Raw genomic sequence first — 20,185 nt, 5'->3', positions numbered from 1 at the left:
CAGGATCAGAAAAAACTAATGGTACCTTTAATAAAAGCCAGAAAGGCGATGAGGGAAGGAAAAAATGAAAAGGATGAGCCTTTCCTTCCCTATGTTGACACGTTGTTTGATTTACAACTTAAAGAAGAAAACAGAAAACTTGAAGAAAAGAAAATTGTGACATTGTGCTCTGAGTTCTTCATTGGAGGCATTGATACTACTTCCACAACCCTAGAATGGGTAATGGCTAATTTGGTGAAGCACCCAGATGTTAGAATATATCAAAGATAGTCAGTCGACAGTTAAGATAGCAGTTAGTTTGTTAGTAGTTTTTCTGTTAAAGAAACCAACAGCTTCACAGCTGTTGCTATAAATGCTGTATCAAGCCATTACTATTCTTAAAAAAATAAAAATAGTATTAAACCTACTCAGGTTATACTTTACCATGGTATCAGAGGTTCTTTCTTTCCTGGCTTTCATACGTTAAGTTTTTTTTCAGTTGTATATGTTGCATGGATCCGCCATCGAGTCATTCTGCTGCTCACTCAGCTACTCCAACGATGGCATCTACCCTTGTGAATCGTATTCTTGATAACAAGTTTTTCTCCACCAAGAAAGTGAGTATACTTCTTGATGATTCCAACTATCTCTTGTGGAGGCAACAGGTTTTGTTAGTAGTTAAAGCTCACAAACTGCAACGGTTTCTTGACTCCAACACAATACCACCCCCTTTGATGGTCACAAATGATGATGGGGTGCTACAAGAAAATGCTGAGTTCATTAAGTTCGAGTAACAAGATAATGCTCTTGCCTCATGGCTTTTATCTTCGGTAAGCCCTGATGTTCTTCCTCACCTTATTGGACTTGATACTAGCTCTCAGATTTGGAATTCTATTGTAAACTTGTATGGTAGCAAAACTACCTTTCGACTAATGTTTTATCGTCGAGTGTTACACTCACAACGAAAAGGTGATATGTTTATGAAAGAATTTTTACTAAAAATTAAGTCTTATTGTGATAACCTTGCTAGCTGTGGTGAGGCCATTAGTGCTCATGAACATATCACTACTATACTCAATGGTCTGTCTTTCGAGTATGAACCCATTGTTTCAATCATCCTTGCTGGTCAACATGCTTACACAGTTCAGAGTGTCACGATGATGCTACTGGATGCAGAAGTTAGACAACAGGTTATTTTGGCCGAAACTCCCAGTTCTGCCAACCTGGTTTCTCAACAACCTGCACAGTCCAGCACTGACACTTCTGTGCCAACGTATCGTGTATCAAACTCTAGGGGTCGTGGGCGTGGACGATCATCTGGAGCTTGTTTTCAATGCCAGCTGTGTGTCAAAACTGGACACTTGGTTGATCGATGCTATCATTGATTTGATGCATCTTATAAAAGCAACAACTATAGGCCCCCTCCACAAGCAAATGTATGCATGCATACACTTGGCACTTCTCCATGGACATCGTCCTCTATGTCAGCCATGTCACCAGTGATTCAACCTTCCCCTAGCTGGTCTCATCTGTCACCACCTATGAATACCTGGGCCAGCTCATACGTGAATCATCCTACACAACACGTGGTTCCATCCTCATCTGTTGTTTCTTATCCATATACGTTAATTGCTACACCTAACACTGTGGAGGATCCTGCTTGGTATCCTAACTCAGGGGCCACACACCACCTCACTCACTCAGCAGCCTCTCTTAGTGAAAATCTGTCATACAATGAACCAGGTATGGTGTATGTTGGAAATGGTAGCTCTCTTACTGTTATTTGCTCTGGTCAGTCTTCTTTGCTCACTAAGGCACGACCACTTTATATGAAGTCAATATTATATACCCTTGGTATTACTAAATATTTACTTTCTATATCTAAGTTCACCAGAGAAAACCAGGTGATGTTTGAGTTCCTACCGTCATAATGTCAGGTACGTGATCTAAGGACTAGGGAGATACTTCTTCGAGGATCAGTGTAACACGGTCTCTATAAGCTTCATTTGAATGATGACCCCAGAAAGTTTCAACCACTGCACACAGCACACTATTTTACAGCAAAAAGTGCTACTCCTCTGAGCGTGTGGCACTCTAGACTAGGGCATCCTTGTAAAAATATGTTGTTCAAGGCATTACAGCATTGTAATTTGTCATTTGATGAGATAAATAAGAATTTGTCTTTGTTTCATGTCACCTAGGCAAGGAGCACAAACAACCGTTCTCTCCATTGACATCTCAGTATTCTGTCCCGTTACAATTAGTTGTTGCTGATGTTTGGGGACCAACCCCAGTAACTTCAAATGGTTTTCGATACTATATGATCTTTACTGATGCTTGCACCAGATATTTGTAGGTTTATTTTTTGCACAAGAAATCTGAGGTTCTGACTGTGTTTCCCCAGTTTCACAGACAAGTAGAGCGCACTCTTGGAGTCTGACTACAAATGTGGCAAATAGATGGGGGTGAATTTCAGTCTCCCAGGCAGTATCTTGCACAACATAGAATTGTTCATCGGTTCACCTGCCCCTACACGTCAACTCAAAATGGCATTGTCGAACGCAAGCACCGGCAAGTGGTTGAAACAGGTCTCGCCATGATTGCACATGCCTTCATGCCAATGTCTTACTGGAGTGATGCTTTTAGCTGCGTCATTTACCTCATTAACAAACTCCCATATGCTCCTTTAAACTTTACCTCTCCCTATAAAAAGCTTCATCGAGCCAAACCTACTTATAGCTTTCTCAAAACTTTTGGGCGACTGTGTTTCCCCAATCTAAGGTCGTACAACACTCACAAAATCCAGCTTCGCTCCACTCCCTGCACCTTCATTGGTTATTCTCCCATTATCAAAGGATATCGGTGTCGAGATGGCAATGGCCGAATATACATCACCCGTTATGTCACTTTTCACGAAAACCACTTTCCATTTAAGACTATCGTCACACACTCTCCTCTAACCAACAACTGTCTGTCCACCAGTTCCAAATTGCTCGTTCTAAGTCCCAGCCCGTGTTCTCATAATTATTACTCATCCAATACTCAGGGTAACACTCTCTCTCCCTTTCCATCACCTGTTATCTCAACCTTACCTACATCAACACCTTTTGTTCAGTCTAGCATGCAGTCCTCATCTCCTGCACCCACTAACCCTCTGCCTTCACCACGTGTCTCAATAAGTCCCTCCCCTCTATACCCAATACCACAAAACTCCCATCCAATGATTACCCGTAGCAAAGTTGGAATATTCAAGCCAAAAGCTTATTTAAGCAGTATGAGTAAGGTTCCTGATATCCCAACTAGTATTCATGCAACTATGGCACACACTTGTTGGCGTGATGCAGTTCATGCTGAGCTAGAAGCTCTTGTTCGCAACAACACCTGGAGTCTATGTCTATTACCGTTACATCGTCGCACAGTTAGATGTAAGTGGTTGTTTAAAATAAAAAAAAAGCTGATGGTACTGTTGATCGGTATAAAGCTCGCCTGGTAGCCAAGGACTACTCTCAGTATGCAGGGACTGAATTCCGATACACATTTAGCCCTGTGGTTCGAGCAGTCACCATCAGGACAGTTCTTGCTATTGCCATCATGAAGGGATGGCCTTTTCGACAAGTAGATGTGAACAACGTTTTCTTAAACGGAGAACTGTCTGAAGATATATTCATGGACCAGCCACCTGGTTTTGAAGTGTCCTGACCCAACAACCAGCAGTTGGTGTGCAAACTGAATAAAGCCTTATATGGGCCGCGACAGGCTCCAAGGGCATGGTTTCACACTCTTAAACAATTTTTGGTCAGCCAGTTAGGCTTTCATGCTTCCAAAGCCAATCCGTCCCTGTTCATTCGCGTTACTGGTAATAGCTAACTCCTACTCATGGCTTACGTTGATGATATTGTTCTCACAGGCAGTTCGAGTGCAGACATTGACAGTGTGATAAGTCAACTTCACAACCGATTTACTCTCAAAGACTTAGGTCATCTCGACTTCTTTCTCGGCATTGATGTGCAGTATACCACTCACGGTTTGTTCTTCAGTCACAAGAAGTATGTGTAAGAGATTCTTTCGAAAACAGGTATGAAAAATGCAGCTACCACTCCAACACCTATGGTTAGTCTCCCTAAGCTTACTGTCACTCCCGATAGTCAAAAATCTGTTGATGGTCAACTTTATCGCAGCACTATTGGTATGCTTCAATATCTCTGCATTACACGGCTTGATCTCTCTTTCTGTGTCAACAAACTCAGTCAATATATGAACTCTCCTAGTGAATCTTACTAGAAGACAGTTAAACGAGTACTACGTTATCTAGTAGGCACTATGGAACATGGATTGGTTTTTACACAGGGACACTTTTAGCTGATTTGCTACTCTGATGCTGACTGGGCGTCTTCAGTTGAAGACAGACGCTCTACTATAGGTTACGTGGTGTATTTAGGACCTAACCCGATAGCCTGGTACTCAAAGAAGCAGGCCGTGGTCTCCAGGTCATCCTCTGAAGCTAAATACCGCAGCTTGGCCAATTGTGTCTCTGAGCTGGTGTGGGTTCAACAACTGTTAAAGGAAATAGGGGTATTTGTGGAACAAACACCAGTGGTCTGCTGTGATAACACCTCCACTGTTTTTATGGCAGCAAATTCAACTCATCACGCAAGAGTCAAGCATGTTGAGATCGACCATCACTTTGTTCGAGAAAAGGTCATTGATGGTCTGCTACAAATCAACTATGTGCCATCAGTTAACCAAATTGTTGATGTGCTTACAAAACCTATTCCCCCCAAACACTTTTCTGATTTTCGACAAGCTCTTCGAGTCACAACAAAAGACTCAATTTCCAAAGATTTTGACAACCAGGAGAATGTTAGAATATATCAAAGATAGTTGACAGTTAAGATAGCAGTTAGTTTGTTAGTAGTTTTTCTGTTAAAGAAACCAACAGCTTCACAGCTATTGCTATAAATGCTGTATCAAGCCATTACTATTCTTAAAAAAAATGAAAATAGTATTAAACCTACTCAGGTTATACTTTAACACCACATATTCAAGACAAGTTATTCAAGGAAATCAAAGGGGTTGTCTCAGACGGGGAAGTAGAGATTAAGGATGAAGATTTGAGGAAGATGACATATCTTAGAGCCATTACCTTAGAAAGTTTAAGGTGTCATCCTCCTAACCATTTTCTAATCCCACATACGGTAACGAAAGATGTTGTTTTGGGTGGGTTTTTAGTTCCAAAGAACAGTATTGTAATTTTTATAGTGGTGGAAATGGGTCGGAATCCGAATGTATGGGAAAATCCAATGGAGTTCAAGCCTGAGAGATTCTTAAACAATGGTGATTTTGATATTAGTGGAACAAAAGAGATTAAGATGATGCCATTTGGGGTAGGGAAAAAGGATGTGTCCGGCATATCGTTTGGCAATGCTTCACTTAAAGTATTCTGTGGCAAACTTAGTCTGGCATTTCAACTTTAAGTGTTTTGGAGAATGTGTGGATTTGACTGAAAAACATGAATTCACAGCCGTAATGCAGAATCCTTTGGAGGTCCAAATCGCTCCTAGATTGTATGTCCACTGATTTATCTTAATTTTTGTTCAATCATATTAAGTCATATTTTAAATATTTTGTTATACTTAATTATAAGTCTTTTCGTTATATTAAAACTTTGTAACAATAATATAATATACTATAATTATTTTATTTTAACTATATTTTTTAGATTTTACTTCTTTTTTTAAAATAAAAGACTGGTTTATTATTAATAAAAAACACCATTCAGCTACCCAATAAGGCCGAAGCACACAACTCGGTAGACAGAAACAGCTAAGATGATTAAACAAGACCCTTCACTATACCGCCCATCTCCGGTCACCATCCACCAGATGACGAACTTCTTCAGGTACTTCTTCCACCCAACACTAATTATCAGCTTGGGTCCGTATTCCATGTTTAGCCAGAGAATGAGCCACCTGGTTTTGCTCTTTGAAAACATGTGAAAAGACAAAACTGTCAAAAGTTGAAGCAAGGGTTCTTATATCATGAATATAGGCACTAATATGAGATCTATGTTCTCGATTGCCATTAAATTTGTTGATGATAGATTTTGGTATCTCCCTCTAAAGTAACACTATGAAATCTCATATCCTTGGCAAAAGGCATGGCTAGGACTTCGGTTGTTTGGAATTTACTTTCATGTAGTAGCAAGTTTCTCGCATACCAGAGAGCCCATTAAAAAAGTGTAGTATATGGATTGTTCATTAAAAAATAAATGGTATTTATAAATGGGCCAAACCTAGTGCGAAGTGGATTACAAGCCTACAATGGAGAAGGGATCCTTTTCTTTGTGTGTAGTTTGTAAACAGTAGAATGGTCAGAGAGACAAATAGCTGAAAGAAGAAAAAAACAGTGTTGGCAGAGAGAAGGAAGAGATGGGTGAGACAAGGCCAGTGCCAAGGAGAGAGAGCCCATGGGGAATGCCAGAAGGGGAGCATCGGCAACCTAAGGCTCATCGTTGCAACGATCGAGCTGAAGATGTTATCCAAGTATTTCTTTTTCCTTTTCTTCTATTCTAAAAAAATGGAAAATGGGAATTTTTTTTCGTATTTCATATGTATATTGTTTTGGGGCATAGAGAGGAACCAGTAAGCTTGACTTCTGAAGCTAAACTCTGATCTAACTTAAGTTGGGGTGGGGGGACCTGAGATTTTTACCCACTTATTTATTTCTCTATGAAATTGTGGTTTTCCCAAATTCTCAACTTTTAAAGAGAAAGTTTAGAGCCAAGAAATTTGATAATTGTCATTTTGATATGATTTACTCTCCTATGTATCAATGATATTATATAATTATATTGGTTCAACTCCTGCAAAAATTCCACGAAACGAACAGATTAATTTTATGTACATTGAGATGTTCTTTGGCAAGGTGCTAGCTGAAGCTGTTTTTGGGTCTTAGAGAACGGTTTGTATGTTGAGATCCTTTTTGTTAAACTATTGACACAAGATTTGGGGGAGTGAGAAAGAAGTAGAAGGATCTTGCCATGGTCCTTGTCTAAATAACATTCTCCTCCTGATGTTCATGTTTTGAGCACTTACTGGTCAGCTTTTTGGATCAACGTTCTTGTTTAAATTTGCTTGTTTGGTGCAGGCTTGTTTTGAGGGGAACCCATTTAAGACCGTTCCAGGACCTTTTAAGCTCTTTTGGCAGTGCATGCGTTCTAAACCTGGGTAGGTTTGATTAAGTGTTTATAACAGAATGAATTTGGTCTAGTTTTGCTGCTGTCTTTGTACTCGTATCAAGGTTGAAATGTAGTCTCACTACTTAAAATGTTGTCAATTTAGTCCTCTTATTTGATTTAAAAATTTCCGTCTAATCAATGATAATGTTAGTAAATGCTGTTAAAAAGTGCCAATGTGGCATTTGCATTGACACATGTTTCGGATTGACACTAGTATGAAGACTAACTTTCAAACTTAATATTAGTACAGGGATCTGCAGTAGGACTAGACTAATGAATTTCACAGATATGTATGATTGATGATTAAAGGCTTAGTTTAGTTTTTATTTTCCTAGATGCATGTTGCTCTTACTCTTTGTTTTTGCCTAAAATATTAGGGTGCGTTTGGTTCGCTGTATTGGATTAGAGGTGTATTGGATTAGAGGTGTATTGGATTAAAGGTGTATTGGATTAGAGGTGTAATAGCAAATCAACTGTTTGGTTGAATGTAATGGAATAGAGGCGTAATAGTAATCTTGTGTTTGGTTGAATGTAATAGAGGTGTAATAGCATAATGGAAAAAACTAAAATGATTAGAATACCCTTAGCATAAATTTGTTTTGGTAAATGATTATTGTTATTGTTATTTAAATTATAATAAGATTATTATTATCAATAATAAATAATTTAATCATATTTAAACATAATTTTTATTAAATATATTTTAATTAAAATATATAATTTAATAAAATTCTTAATAATTAATATTCTTATATTAATTTATTGAAATCATAATATATGATACTGAAAAATATAAATTAACATAATTACTATTAAATATATTTTAATTAAAATATATAATTTAATAAAATTCTTAATATTAAATATTCTTATATGAATTTTTTAAAATCATAATATATAATACTATGAAATATAATTTAACATAATTATTATTAAATATAATTTAATAAAATATATATTTTCAATTACTTATTTAATATAAATTTAAATTAATGACGATTAATTATATTAGATATATATGATCTTGTACTAAAATTATTTTAAATTACCATATTATTTAATAATTGGAATACTTGTGTTTGGTAAAAATTTTAAAATAGCTGGCACAATAATTATGTTTTAAATTTTTTTTACCGTACCATTCTAAAAAATTCAAATATTGTTTTCTTAAAAAATATTAAAGTGCGAAATTATCATCATACTATAGATAAATATTGAAATTTGTCACTGTACTTTATTTTTATTTATATTTGCCGTTATTTTTTAAAAAAATATGAGTAAATTTGTAACTTAGTGGCAAAAATTAATAAAATTTAAATTTTAGTGGTAAAATTCAATAACATAAAAATTAAGTTACAAATATCTGTTAAACTCTTATTTTATTAATTTTATTAATTTTACCACTAAAATTTAAATTTTATTAATTTTTGCCACTAACTCTTATTTTTTAGTTAAACTCTTATTTTAAATTTATATTGAATTTTTATTTTTTTAAATTACAAATATCTTCATTTAACTTAACGAGTAAATATAATTCTTGACTTTCCTTTCTCATCATCTAAACAAAAGCACAATAAACAAATTGTCAAAAAGAAACCCAAATCCAATAGTTGGGAGATTCAAAAGCTTTCTCCAATAATGTGTTTCTTCTATAAGAAACAATGCTTATAAGCAGCTTGTCAAAGCTCAAAATCTATTTAGTCCTATGTCATACATCCAATGTCATTTGAATACAAACAGATAACTGGCTTTAAATGGCAAAAGATATAACCTTAGGTGGACTCATTACAAGACTAGCAAGAATTTGACCAGTGATGTTAGAACACACATTCACAGATGCTAATTTGTATATATGCTCCCTCACATCAGCACCAAACCCAGTAACCTCCATGTAACCTCCCCTTTTTCCACACTCTCCATAATACCCTGGAGACAGTAAAAGAGTTTATATTCTGTGTCAAAATTTCAAACTTTGTATAAGCTCATTCACATTCCGTAAATGAAATAATAGAAAAATGAAATTGCATGAACCTTTTTCATTTATAATATACTTTTCTGAAAGCATTTCATTGATACCTGTCCTGTTGGGTTGCCTGGATTTATTACAACCAAGACCCTAACAGTGATGCCATTAGACTTGGCTTCCTGCAGTTGTTTCTTAAGCTCAGATACTTCCAAACCCCATCCTGTAGCTTCATCAAGATAGTAGGGAACTTGTAAAATCCAAAAGAAAGTTGTAATTACAACAACTGGCCGATCAAAAAATGGTTGGACGGTTAAAGGAAATCTCTATTGCCAATCATTTAGCAAGTTCTACCGGGAAAGACAGCTAAGAAGTAATCCTCAAGAAACATAACGCAACTTGATATAGGTCAGTTAAAGCTTGGTCAATGAAGCAAAAAGTGAGTACTTACTTCACTAACAGATAATTAAAGACAGCTTACAAATAACTAAATACTAAATAATGCTTTAAGTTATTATATGCTTGGAAACTAGATGCACTAACAGTAAAAACGTGACAGATAAAACAGTCACACTAAGCAAAGACAGCATTCTCTACATGTAAACTAGTGTATCCCTAATTCATAATAAAACCCAATGTAAAGTCAATCAATATCATATATCAAGGGAAATCAATCAAGCATACCCCAACAGATGCCAAAACATGAAGATCATGCTAAACATTAAGAATAACTCAATGCTGACTACCTTAGGACTTAAAACCATGCTAATTGGACTTATATTTCAACACTCAACATTGAAAACAAGGGCCTCTTCTTTCTCATTAAAAGATAGAAATGAAGTAAAATAAACACAGCATAACCATTTTCTCAAATGAAAAATCATACTCTTAAGGCATATAGAGGTCATTGCAATTAAGACTTCTTAATATTATCAATATCATATAAAATATTATCGTTCAGGTACATATACATCGTTCAGGTGCATATAGAGGTCATGCAAAAATAATATACATATAAAAGCCTAGATTGAATAATTAGGACCCATCCATCCCTGAAGAAATCATCAGTTTAAAGCTCAAACTCGAAATTTTAACATCCATCAAGGTCTATCTTAACATTGCAGAATCTAAATTTAAGCTAACCAAATCCATTGCAAGCATTGTAGAACCCATATTTGTTGTAGCAAACGGTACGCAAAAAGGATTCATCTTCCTGTATGAGATCCTCAAAGCTTCAATCGCATCGTTGAAAACCTGTTCATTCCACAACAAGCAATGTATATGAATAGATGGATATAGAAAGAAAACTATATACCATGACACTTTCCTTCTTTTAGAAAAAGATTTTACCTTCATGCCACCCATTGCTGAACCAATCAAAACTCCGCATTTCGTTTTATCTAACTCCTCCATTACATCTTCATTTACTCCCCCATCTTGCAAAGCTTTCTTTCCGGCAGTAAGAGAATAAAGCATAAATTTGTCCATCCTCTTGGAAAATTTTGGTGCGACCCATCCATCAGTTGAGAAAGATTTGATCTCTCCAGCAATCCTCTGGAGAGAAAACAGGAGCAGTAAGAACGAGCAGCAGTACAAACAAGAGCAAAACAAGAGATCCCAACCAAAGACAACTTACTTTCGGAAATTGAGCGCAGTCAAAAGTCTCGATTTCACTTATACCACTAACACCCTCGAGCAGGTTGTTATAGAAAACATCAGGCTCATGTCCAAGCGGAGTTACTACTCCCATCCCGGTCACAACCACTCGTCTTTGCACTAACAAGGCAGTAACCTTTACCTTTCGAGAGAGCAATCGGTCGAAAGAGTGTCGAAACCCACTACTTGAGAGCAATCGAAAGAGTGTCGACTGGTTGAGAAGGCCAATCGAAAGAGTGACAGATAAGTTGTAAAGAAAAAGAAAAGAAGGGAGAAGGTAGAAGGAAATCAGTCGAAACTTGAGCAAATGGGCAGAAGGTAGAAGGAAGGAAGACAATAGGGAAGGCAATCGGGAGGGTAAAACAGAGAGCAAATCGACAGAAAGCAAATCGGCCAAAAAAGAAAAGAAATGAAATGGGGGGAGCAAGCTTGAAGGAACGGAAGAGGAACACAGGGGATCGGGGAGGGTAAAACAGGGAGGGTTTGCTGAAGTCGTTCCTAATCTGGGCAAAATGGGGGGGAATAGAAATCGGTGATTTTCACCGATTAGGAAAGTAACCGATTACACCCGTATTACCAATACTTTAAACCAAACACGGGATAGAGAGGGATTAGGTGGGGTCCACCGATTAGGGGTGTATTGGCTTAGCCAATACACCAAACCAAACATGTTGTTAGTCTCGCGTATTCAGATGTGGGTATGAGAGCATAATTTTGAGCTGAGTAACGCAGTTGTAGATGCAAGTAGGGCAACTGATTGAATGAAAGTTCTTTTAAGTCTGTTGTTATATTTTACTGAGTCTTCTACTCTCAGGATGTTCAAAACTGGGTCCTATTCAGTTACACCTTGCAAGCTGTTTTATTTGACCCTATATAACTATTTCTGATTTATATTTCAAGGAATGTAGTGCTTCAATTTTGAAAATTTACGCTTGGTGCTGTGCAGGGAGGAACCAACAGAGCCATACACCTATTTGCAGCTGGATCCCCCAAAGAGGGAGGTGGAGCTTGAATGAAATGCCCTTTTTTGCACTTTCTTTTAGATTTTGATTGTTGCTGTTACTGGAGGACACTTTTCATATCAGTCATCTACGAGAAAGGTAGATGTTCTGAATGTCACTGATATAAGGCTCTCTTGGCAATAAGTAGGAGTGTGTGAACAAAGATTTTTAGAAGTATTGCAGTGACTATTATCTATTCAAATGCTGGTTTTCTCTCATTTGCAATACACAGTTATTTATTCTTTGTTGAATGGTATTGTCCTTTTACTGGAAAATCGTATTGCTTCCATTTATGATTTTCTGCTTGAGGTTATGGTGGGTGGAGGTATGCAAATTTCAAGCCCCAAAACTAAGTTGGTTATGAATGTATCCTCGGAACCAATCATTTCAAGAGGCCAATGATGCTCCATATTTAATGTCGTGTTTGGATGTAGTTGCAATATAAACAACTGCTTTCAGATGATACATAATCTATGCTGTTAGATCATATTCGATTAAGGTACAATTATAAGCTATTCAAAATATACTTCCGTTTTCCTGTGTCTACTTTATTGTATGGTTGAATGAGCATTCACATGAGAGGTTCTTTTCTTTTCTTTTCTTTTTTTTTGTTTAAGACATGAGAGATTCTGATAGCGAGAAGATAGCCTTGTAAAGAGTGGGAATTGAATGGCTTCAAGTCTTCGTAGTTCTTTTCATCATATGAATTGAATAAGCTTTTCCCTTGGTGTTCAATAACTTTTTGATGTTCTATCCTTCATAAAATTTCCAGTTTTAGATTAATGCACAAGATTTATGATCATAGTGGTGGATGTATTGTTTTTATTTTAAAATTGGCACATATCTTTTTTGATTTTTTTAAATATATATTACAGTTTAATTTCTAGCTTCTTAATAAAATATATACCATTCGTGGAAGTTTCAAATTAATTGGTATAAGTCAAATTTCGTAAATATCTTTTAAAGTTAATAAAGTTATACTATCTAAATATGTAATTTGGGGCCTCCTCCTGGAGCACCTTAGACCCTTCGTTGCTTATCATCTTGGGCAAATAGCGAGGAGAATTATACAAGTTGATGATAACGGAGGTCATCCAAGAAACACCAAATTTCTACGAGTTCGTCTTGATATTAACCCATGGAGACCTCTGACTGCTAGTTGTGTTATACAAAGAGATGGAGTCAGACAATGGGTGGGTTTGTAAAGTTTGCATCAGATGTGATACAATTGACCGTACAGGAAGCAACAGTACTCACGACAATCAAGAGATTGAAGGTAAGGCTAAATGAGAAAATGGAGGAGATAAGACAAAGTTTGGGTTCTGAAATGTTGGTGTTTTTCAAAGAGGAACAGAGAACAAAGGAGCAAAAACGTTGTTGAGCTGATCTGTATTTCATTTCTTTAAAAACACAACATATATGGTCAAACCAAAACCAAATACAACCAAACCTTTAACTACTCCCACTAGTAACTTTGTAACTTGCAAAACTTTGCTTGCACATAAGCTGGTTATATAAATCACCACCTAAACACATCAAAACATAAACAAACCAATTTCATTCTTAACTGAATGAAACTACAAGGAACTAAACAAAAAAAACTAGCACGCAAACTAGATAGAACGTGCATGAACCAAAGTTTCAGCTGCAGTTCACACCCTGCCACTTCGCGGTGCCATCTCGCATCTTGCCTCTTTACAGAGTCAGCTCGCACCCTGCCACTTCGCGGTGCCATCTCGCATCTTGCCTCTTTACAGAGTCAGCTCGTCAGCTCGCACCCTGCCACTTCGCAGTGCCATCTCGCATCTTGCCTCTTTGCAGAGTCAGCTCGCACCTTGCCACTTTGTGGAGTCAACTTGCATCTTGCACTTGACACTTCGCGAAGCATCTTGCACTTTGCCATGTGTTTGAGCCGCTATATGGTTGTCCAACTTGTAACATGAAATAGAATTTTACGTGAACCAAATCCATTTCAGAGGTACCATACGACCCTCAAGAGCTAAAGGAACCCGTAGATTGTAGAATTGGTCCTCTTTATTTTGGTGCGTACTAGTTCTTCTTATCTATTTTCAAGAGGACGCTTTCATTTTAGAGTTGGTAACGTGGGTTTTGATGGTAATAGTCAGTGATGGTCATGAGAATTGTAATATCCTTAAAACCCCCTTTGTAGTAAATAATATGAGATAAAATCTTAGCGAAAAAAATTTATAAGATCAATGAAAACGAAAGTTGCAAGATACCAAAAGAAAGTTAAATCAAGAAGCAAGACATAATGTATTAAATTAAGGAATGGACTAAATTGTAAATATGTGAAAATTTTTATGGCATAAGTATAAATATAGAAAAGTTGAAGTGAAAGGCCAATAGTGCAAATATCTTAAAGGTAGAAGGATCTAGAAATTAAGGAAAATGGATTAATAACGACCAAATTGAATAAGCAAAAAAAGTATAATAAACTAAATTACAATTTTACCAAATTAAACGATGATTCAAGGATGAAATTTTAAAAGATTATAAAGGACAAAATGATCAATTAGAAAGAGAGAAAACTCTAGAAGGCAATGATGATGTTGGAGATATTTTGATGTTATTTTATAATTATTTAATTAGATAAATATTACTTTATTAATATTTTGATGAGATATTTTACTACTATTTTATTATAAATAGCTAGTATAAAAAGAGAGAAAGATGAAGAAAAAACAAAAAAGAGAGGATCCTCCATCTTTCCAACGTGAGTGAGGGGGAGAGAAGAAGAAAACTTTGTTGTCTTTACAATTTGGTTTTTTTACCAAAAATCTACCATTTTCACTTAGAATTTCAAGGAATTTTCATAATCACCAAGAGAGAAAAGTGATAAGGAGACTATGGAGAACAAGAAAATCACCTTGGATTCAAGAAAATGGAAGTTGGAGGAGAGAGAAAATCAAGTTAAAGTTTGAAATCAATAGGACAAGGTAAGAACATCAAGATTTTCATATATTTTTAAGTTTGATATTATTGAAAAAATATGAAATTGATGTTAAAGTAGAGTTTTCTTATATAATATTTTATGTTCTTAATATGTTAGTGAAGGGAAATAAGAGGAAGTGATGGGAAATATTGTAGAGAAAGGAAAGGAGGGTGTTATAAACTTGGTTATCAACATTTTGCACTAAAACAGTTTTGGACAGTAACAGTAGTCTAACTTTGAAAATTCACCAAAAATTGTAAAAATTGAATTATGGGTTAATTAAAGTATGAAATTAAAGCCTATTGAATCTAGTTTTACATAGAAAAAACGATGTAAGCAAAAGAATTTCATATTATGAGATATATGAATTTTTGTGAGACAATGTCAGATTGATTTCTGGTTCCCCTGTTCTGACTTTGAAAAATCATCAAAAATTGTAAAAAAAGAAAATGATTAGGGTTTTAAATTTATATTTTTGAATTCTTAATGGGTCTATTTTTAAAAGAAACAAACGGAAACATCATCCAAGCCTCAAACGAAGAGATAATTAATTTTTAGTAAAGAAATGTCGAAGCTGTCAAGCAACAGAACAGGGACAAATTTGAAGAATTTACTGTACTTATTGGGTAAATTATAAATTCTTAAATTTTTATGGTAAAAATATATTTGAGTCTAGTTTCAAAAACATCAAGAAAATCTTAATTTCAAATTCTTTAGCGCAAGATATAAATAATTTAATAACTATGACTCAAGTGGACAACTTTGATATAAACACGTAAGTAAATAGTGAAATTATAGATAATGTTACATATAAGCATTTTATACACTAAAAGCTAAAGATTCTAACAAATATATACATAAAGGATGTGGAATGGAAAGGAGGAAGAGGAAAATTATATGAATATATATATATAGTATATGAATTTGAAATGTTTCGAAATAGTTGTAAGTGATAGAATGATTAATACATGTGAATATGTTTTAAAAGAACTGATAAAATAATAAGTAAATAATTGTTAATTGATGTGATATTGAATTCTTTGTTAAATTTTTATGAAGAATTAAATTGATTGGCACAATTTAGAAATAAATATGAAATATACATAAAGTAGGTAAACTAATTTTACAAGTGCAAGTCCTCCAATGGTCTTATTTGTAAAACTTTAATATTTGTGTTAATTTTATGAACTTTGTTATCTTTGATTGAATATCATGTTTTCGTAAGGACTTGAGATTAGAAATAGATGTAAGTAGATGATATGTAAAATGAAATGACGATTATGACATCTGAATACGATTCATGTAATGATATAAAATAAATAAATAAAAATAAAGCGTGGAACTTGTAGGAAAATGGAGACAACGTCACAACGACAAGTTCACAATGTCACGACGTGAAAACCCCAACGTTGCGACGACAATTCAAAAATCTTTATGAACTTTACAATTTGGCATTTGATCAATTGTGGATGTTTTAATGAGCTCCTTTAACTCATAATTAGTTCTATCGTAAATTTAATTATTACTAAAAATTAGTTAATGATCTACATTAATTAAATAATATGATAAATTGATTTGAAATTTTCAGTAGTTGCTTCGGCAACGAATGTGACATCCTAATACCTTGACTCCGTGATCGGGTCGGGTATGGAGGGTGTTACAAGAATGATGACCGTGAGAATTCCAGTATTGTTGTTCAAAAAGGTAACGACGATCCTATTCATTCTATTGGAAATAATGCTAGTGAAAATGTATCTGTGAATGAAAAGGATCCTTCAATGAATGTTGAAGAGAATTGAAGTGAAGAATGATCCCCCTCTATCATAGTTACTTTTAATAAGAAAGCCCCTCCAACCGACACTTAACAAGCAAATGATGATAATGATCCCCACTCTCTTGCTATCATCCCTCATACAAGCTTGCCTCGTATCACCTCACTACAATCTAATCCCTTCACTGACCCTATTACGAAATTCAACTTGGTTCCTGCTGATGATGATGATGATTTAAATAATGCTATCAATAGACAATTTCCTACAACTGCTGCACATGCCAGTGAAAGAATCCATGAATGGTGGACTAACAGGCAATCTAAGCAGATTGAAAAAATCCTTGCTGAACTTTCTACAGTTCTCATGCCCAGAGAAGCTTATATCAGATCTATTACTTATGTGGAAGCCTCTGTCCAACCTAGAAAAAATGTACCAAGGTTTATTGGTCTTCCTAATACTGATTTTACTTCTACTAATGCACGTTTCTTTCTTGAATATTTTGGTGATTTTGATGAATCTAGCCATGTGGGATAGAGAATAAGTAGAAAGATACCCCCACCCCCTTGGAATGACATAGGAATGCCTCGACTAATGCAGCCATTAATTCTGACCATGATCCCTCTCAAAAGTCATTTGACTTTGCCCTTTATGTTAATAACTAGTCTGCTAAGGTATATGTTGATGTTCTTGATATTGATCTTACAGTGGCTACCAATTAGGATGATATCATTATTTTAGACAGGTTAAACTCTGAACCGACTGTTGAACTTGAACCTGATGATGATCTTAGCTCAGAAAACCTTACACCACACAGGTCTTCCTAACATTTCCCTTCTAGAAAAAGCCTAGAGAATAATAGCTATCTGATGCCTCAGTTGACTAAATTGATCCTAGGTATATACCCTTTCAAAACACAAGGTAAACTTTAAAAACTTTGTTGAGTCCGGGATTGTTGGTTGGATGTTGAGCCAATAGTAAAAATAATGAATAAGATCTAACTTATGCATGGAAAACAAATCGTACACTGAGTATGAACTCAGCTATATTTCTATAACTTAATATTTTAATCTAACGTAAATAAATTAAAACACTAAAACATAATGTTATGAAATAACATTACCAAAACATATATCAAGATATAACATCACACATATAATCATTTCATTTATGCCCAAATAGCTAATATAAGTATATCATTCTTTCATTCATCAAGTTCCAAATTGAATCGATCGAACTATCTCACATATATAGAATTTTTCAGAGGTTACAAATCCGATATACATAATCATTTATTATCTCAATTCATTTTCATGTACCATTTATTTTACATGTTCACGTCCCTATTAACCTGATTCAGACTCGGACGAATACACAGATCTAACCAATTACACTAATTTGGCAACCAGTGCCTGTAACACCTCTAACTCGTATTCGTCACTGGAACAGGGTTACGGAGTATTACAAGACAACGAAATAGTAAATCATTCAAATCATACATTAATACAAACATAATCAAATTGCTTGAACCTTAAGAAACTCAAATACTAACTAAAATATAAAATCAAAATGACATTAATCGAGTTAAAAACACATCAAAACCGACCTAATATGTGCCTAACCAATGTACCCTCATTGGTACCACAATTATATACAATTTAATCTCAAAATACACATTAATTCAATTTATCAACTCATTCAAGCAATACCAAATCAAAATACCTAACAAAGTTACCACAACCACAACAAATCAAATATATGCAAGCCACACATACTAGCATAACAACTATACCTCATTCTCATACCCTTTGCAAATTGGTTATTTGCACAAAATATCATTCATAACATTTACATAAGTCAAACATTAACCAAAATAACACAATAGCCTATACAGGCCATATAATCTGACTTGAGTGCCGATCCGATCGTCCAACCTTCTGAAAATCTACAATGACATTAAACAACATAAGTAAGCTTAATGAAGCTTAGTAAGTTCGACGAGATAAACAAAAATCTTACCGAACTAACTATAATAAATCAAATAAAAAAAATCATCCATGACAACTCCCTGTCATTCACAACTTCAATTGATAAATACATCCGTATTCAAATCAATACAAAAAATAAATAACATGTCTTTCAAATTCATTAAATAAATCACCTTACTGAGATTTTTCCATTCGAAGAACGACTTACGGGTAAGAGTACATCGTCAACAGAAGCTCATAAGAGCTGGTCCTCTCGAATACGTCGACAGAAGCTCAAAAGCTGAATAAAAGCTCATAAGAGCTAAATAGAAGCTCGTAAGAACTAAACAGAAGCTCGTAAGAACTAAAAAGAAGCTCATAAGAGCTGATCCACCCAATCACGCCAAACAGAAAGTAAAACACGAGAGTTCGTAACAAATGCTGAACCCTGGTTTACTTGGGTAAAATGCCAATATATCCCTTCAATACCATCTCCACTCCAAACCCCCGTCATACACCAAATCACGAATGTACTCAAATCCCGCGTTCAATTCAAAATGAATATCCAATTCAATATTATAATTCAAACAATAATTTATTTCCAACAATAGAATATATGCATGATAAAAATCATCAATTTATTTAAATTTTAAATTTTAACAGTACGAACTTACCTGGACTGAATTGTAGTAATTGTAAAAGTTTAGGGACTATTCTGCTATTTTTCTTTTTCCACGAGTATCTACGGAATCTTGATCTAAAATATAAAATTACTCATTTATTAGCATATATTTCATTTCAAATCCATTTTACAGTTAATACCCTTTTATTTTTTGAATTTACGCAATTACCCCAATTTTTACAATTTAATCCCTTAATTAGTTAATCTATCAAATTAACTAATTTTCTCAAATTAATAATCTATCTAAATATTATATGCCCTTATATAGCCCCTAATAAACCTAAAATTCATTATCAAACCCTAATATTTTGACATTTTTATAATTTAATCCTAAAATTAATATTTAACAAAAATCACTTTACAAAATCATCACACAACACAATCAAAGCTCCAAATCCATGTTATTCATCAAAAACATCTAATATTTATCAATGGAAACTTCCAAAATTTTTAACAGAATTAGAAATGAAGGTACGAGTTAGCTGGACCTAGTTGCAATGATCTCAAAAACATAAAAATTACAAGAAACGGGTAAGAATTGAACTCACATGGAAGCTCATATGCTCAAACGATTCTCCAAGCTATTTCTATGGTGTTTCGGCAGTGACAAAAGAAGAAAATGAAGAAGAAAACCTATTTCTTCTTACTTAATTTTGTTTTAATTTCAACTAAATTACAAGTTTACCATTATAATTTAATTATTTTGTCTTTATCCATCAATTTGTCATCCCACTATATTATTTAGGGCTTATTTATCACTTAAGTCCTTCCTAAATTAATAATTACACCATTTCGTCACCTAATTGCTATAATTAGCAAGTTTTATACTTTTTTCAATTTAGTCCTTTTTAATTAATTAACTATCGAAACATTAAAATTTTTCATCGAAAATTTAATACCACCTTAATGACACTCTATAAATATTTATAAAAATATTATGACTCATTTGATAGAAACGAGGTCCCAATACCTCACTTT

General features: G+C 34.6%; 2 protein-coding genes and 1 long non-coding RNA gene across 4 annotated transcripts; 1 reads left to right on the top strand and 2 right to left on the bottom strand.

The window, feature by feature from the left end:
- The first annotated feature begins 5,769 nt into the window (after positions 1–5,769).
- LOC107950569 (uncharacterized) lies at positions 5,770–12,087 on the top strand. The gene is made up of 3 exons (XM_016885450.2): positions 5,770–6,521; positions 7,126–7,205; positions 11,782–12,087. The coding sequence occupies exons 1-3, from the start codon at positions 6,408–6,410 to the stop codon at positions 11,849–11,851; spliced, it is 264 nt and encodes an 87-aa protein (XP_016740939.1). The 5' UTR covers positions 5,770–6,407; the 3' UTR covers positions 11,852–12,087.
- LOC121215333 (uncharacterized) lies at positions 8,799–9,518 on the bottom strand. The gene is made up of 2 exons (XR_005911136.1): positions 9,293–9,518; positions 8,799–9,142 (listed from the first exon to the last, which is right to left on the bottom strand). It is a non-coding gene; the product is annotated as an uncharacterized lncRNA (long non-coding RNA).
- On the bottom strand, positions 9,762–11,025 carry LOC107926259 (3-oxoacyl-[acyl-carrier-protein] synthase II, chloroplastic-like). Of its 2 annotated transcripts, XM_041089712.1 has the most exons (4): positions 10,816–11,025; positions 10,530–10,733; positions 10,323–10,433; positions 9,762–10,231 (listed from the first exon to the last, which is right to left on the bottom strand). In XM_041089712.1, exons 1-4 carry the CDS (start codon positions 10,927–10,929, stop codon positions 10,202–10,204), a joined length of 459 nt encoding a protein of 152 aa, XP_040945646.1. In that variant the 5' UTR covers positions 10,930–11,025; the 3' UTR covers positions 9,762–10,201. The 2 variants fall into 2 exon arrangements, with proteins under 2 accessions (XP_040945646.1, XP_016712550.1); XM_016857061.2 differs by having other exon boundaries at positions 9,762–10,433.
- Positions 12,088–20,185: the final 8,098 nt, after the last annotated feature.

The sequence above is a fragment of the Gossypium hirsutum genome, chromosome D03, assembly GCF_007990345.1.
Source record: "Gossypium hirsutum isolate 1008001.06 chromosome D03, Gossypium_hirsutum_v2.1, whole genome shotgun sequence".
Taxonomy (NCBI): Eukaryota; Viridiplantae; Streptophyta; class Magnoliopsida; order Malvales; family Malvaceae; genus Gossypium; species Gossypium hirsutum.
The sequence above is the reverse complement of the archived record's forward strand: the minus strand, read 5'-3'. Positions and strand labels throughout refer to the sequence as shown.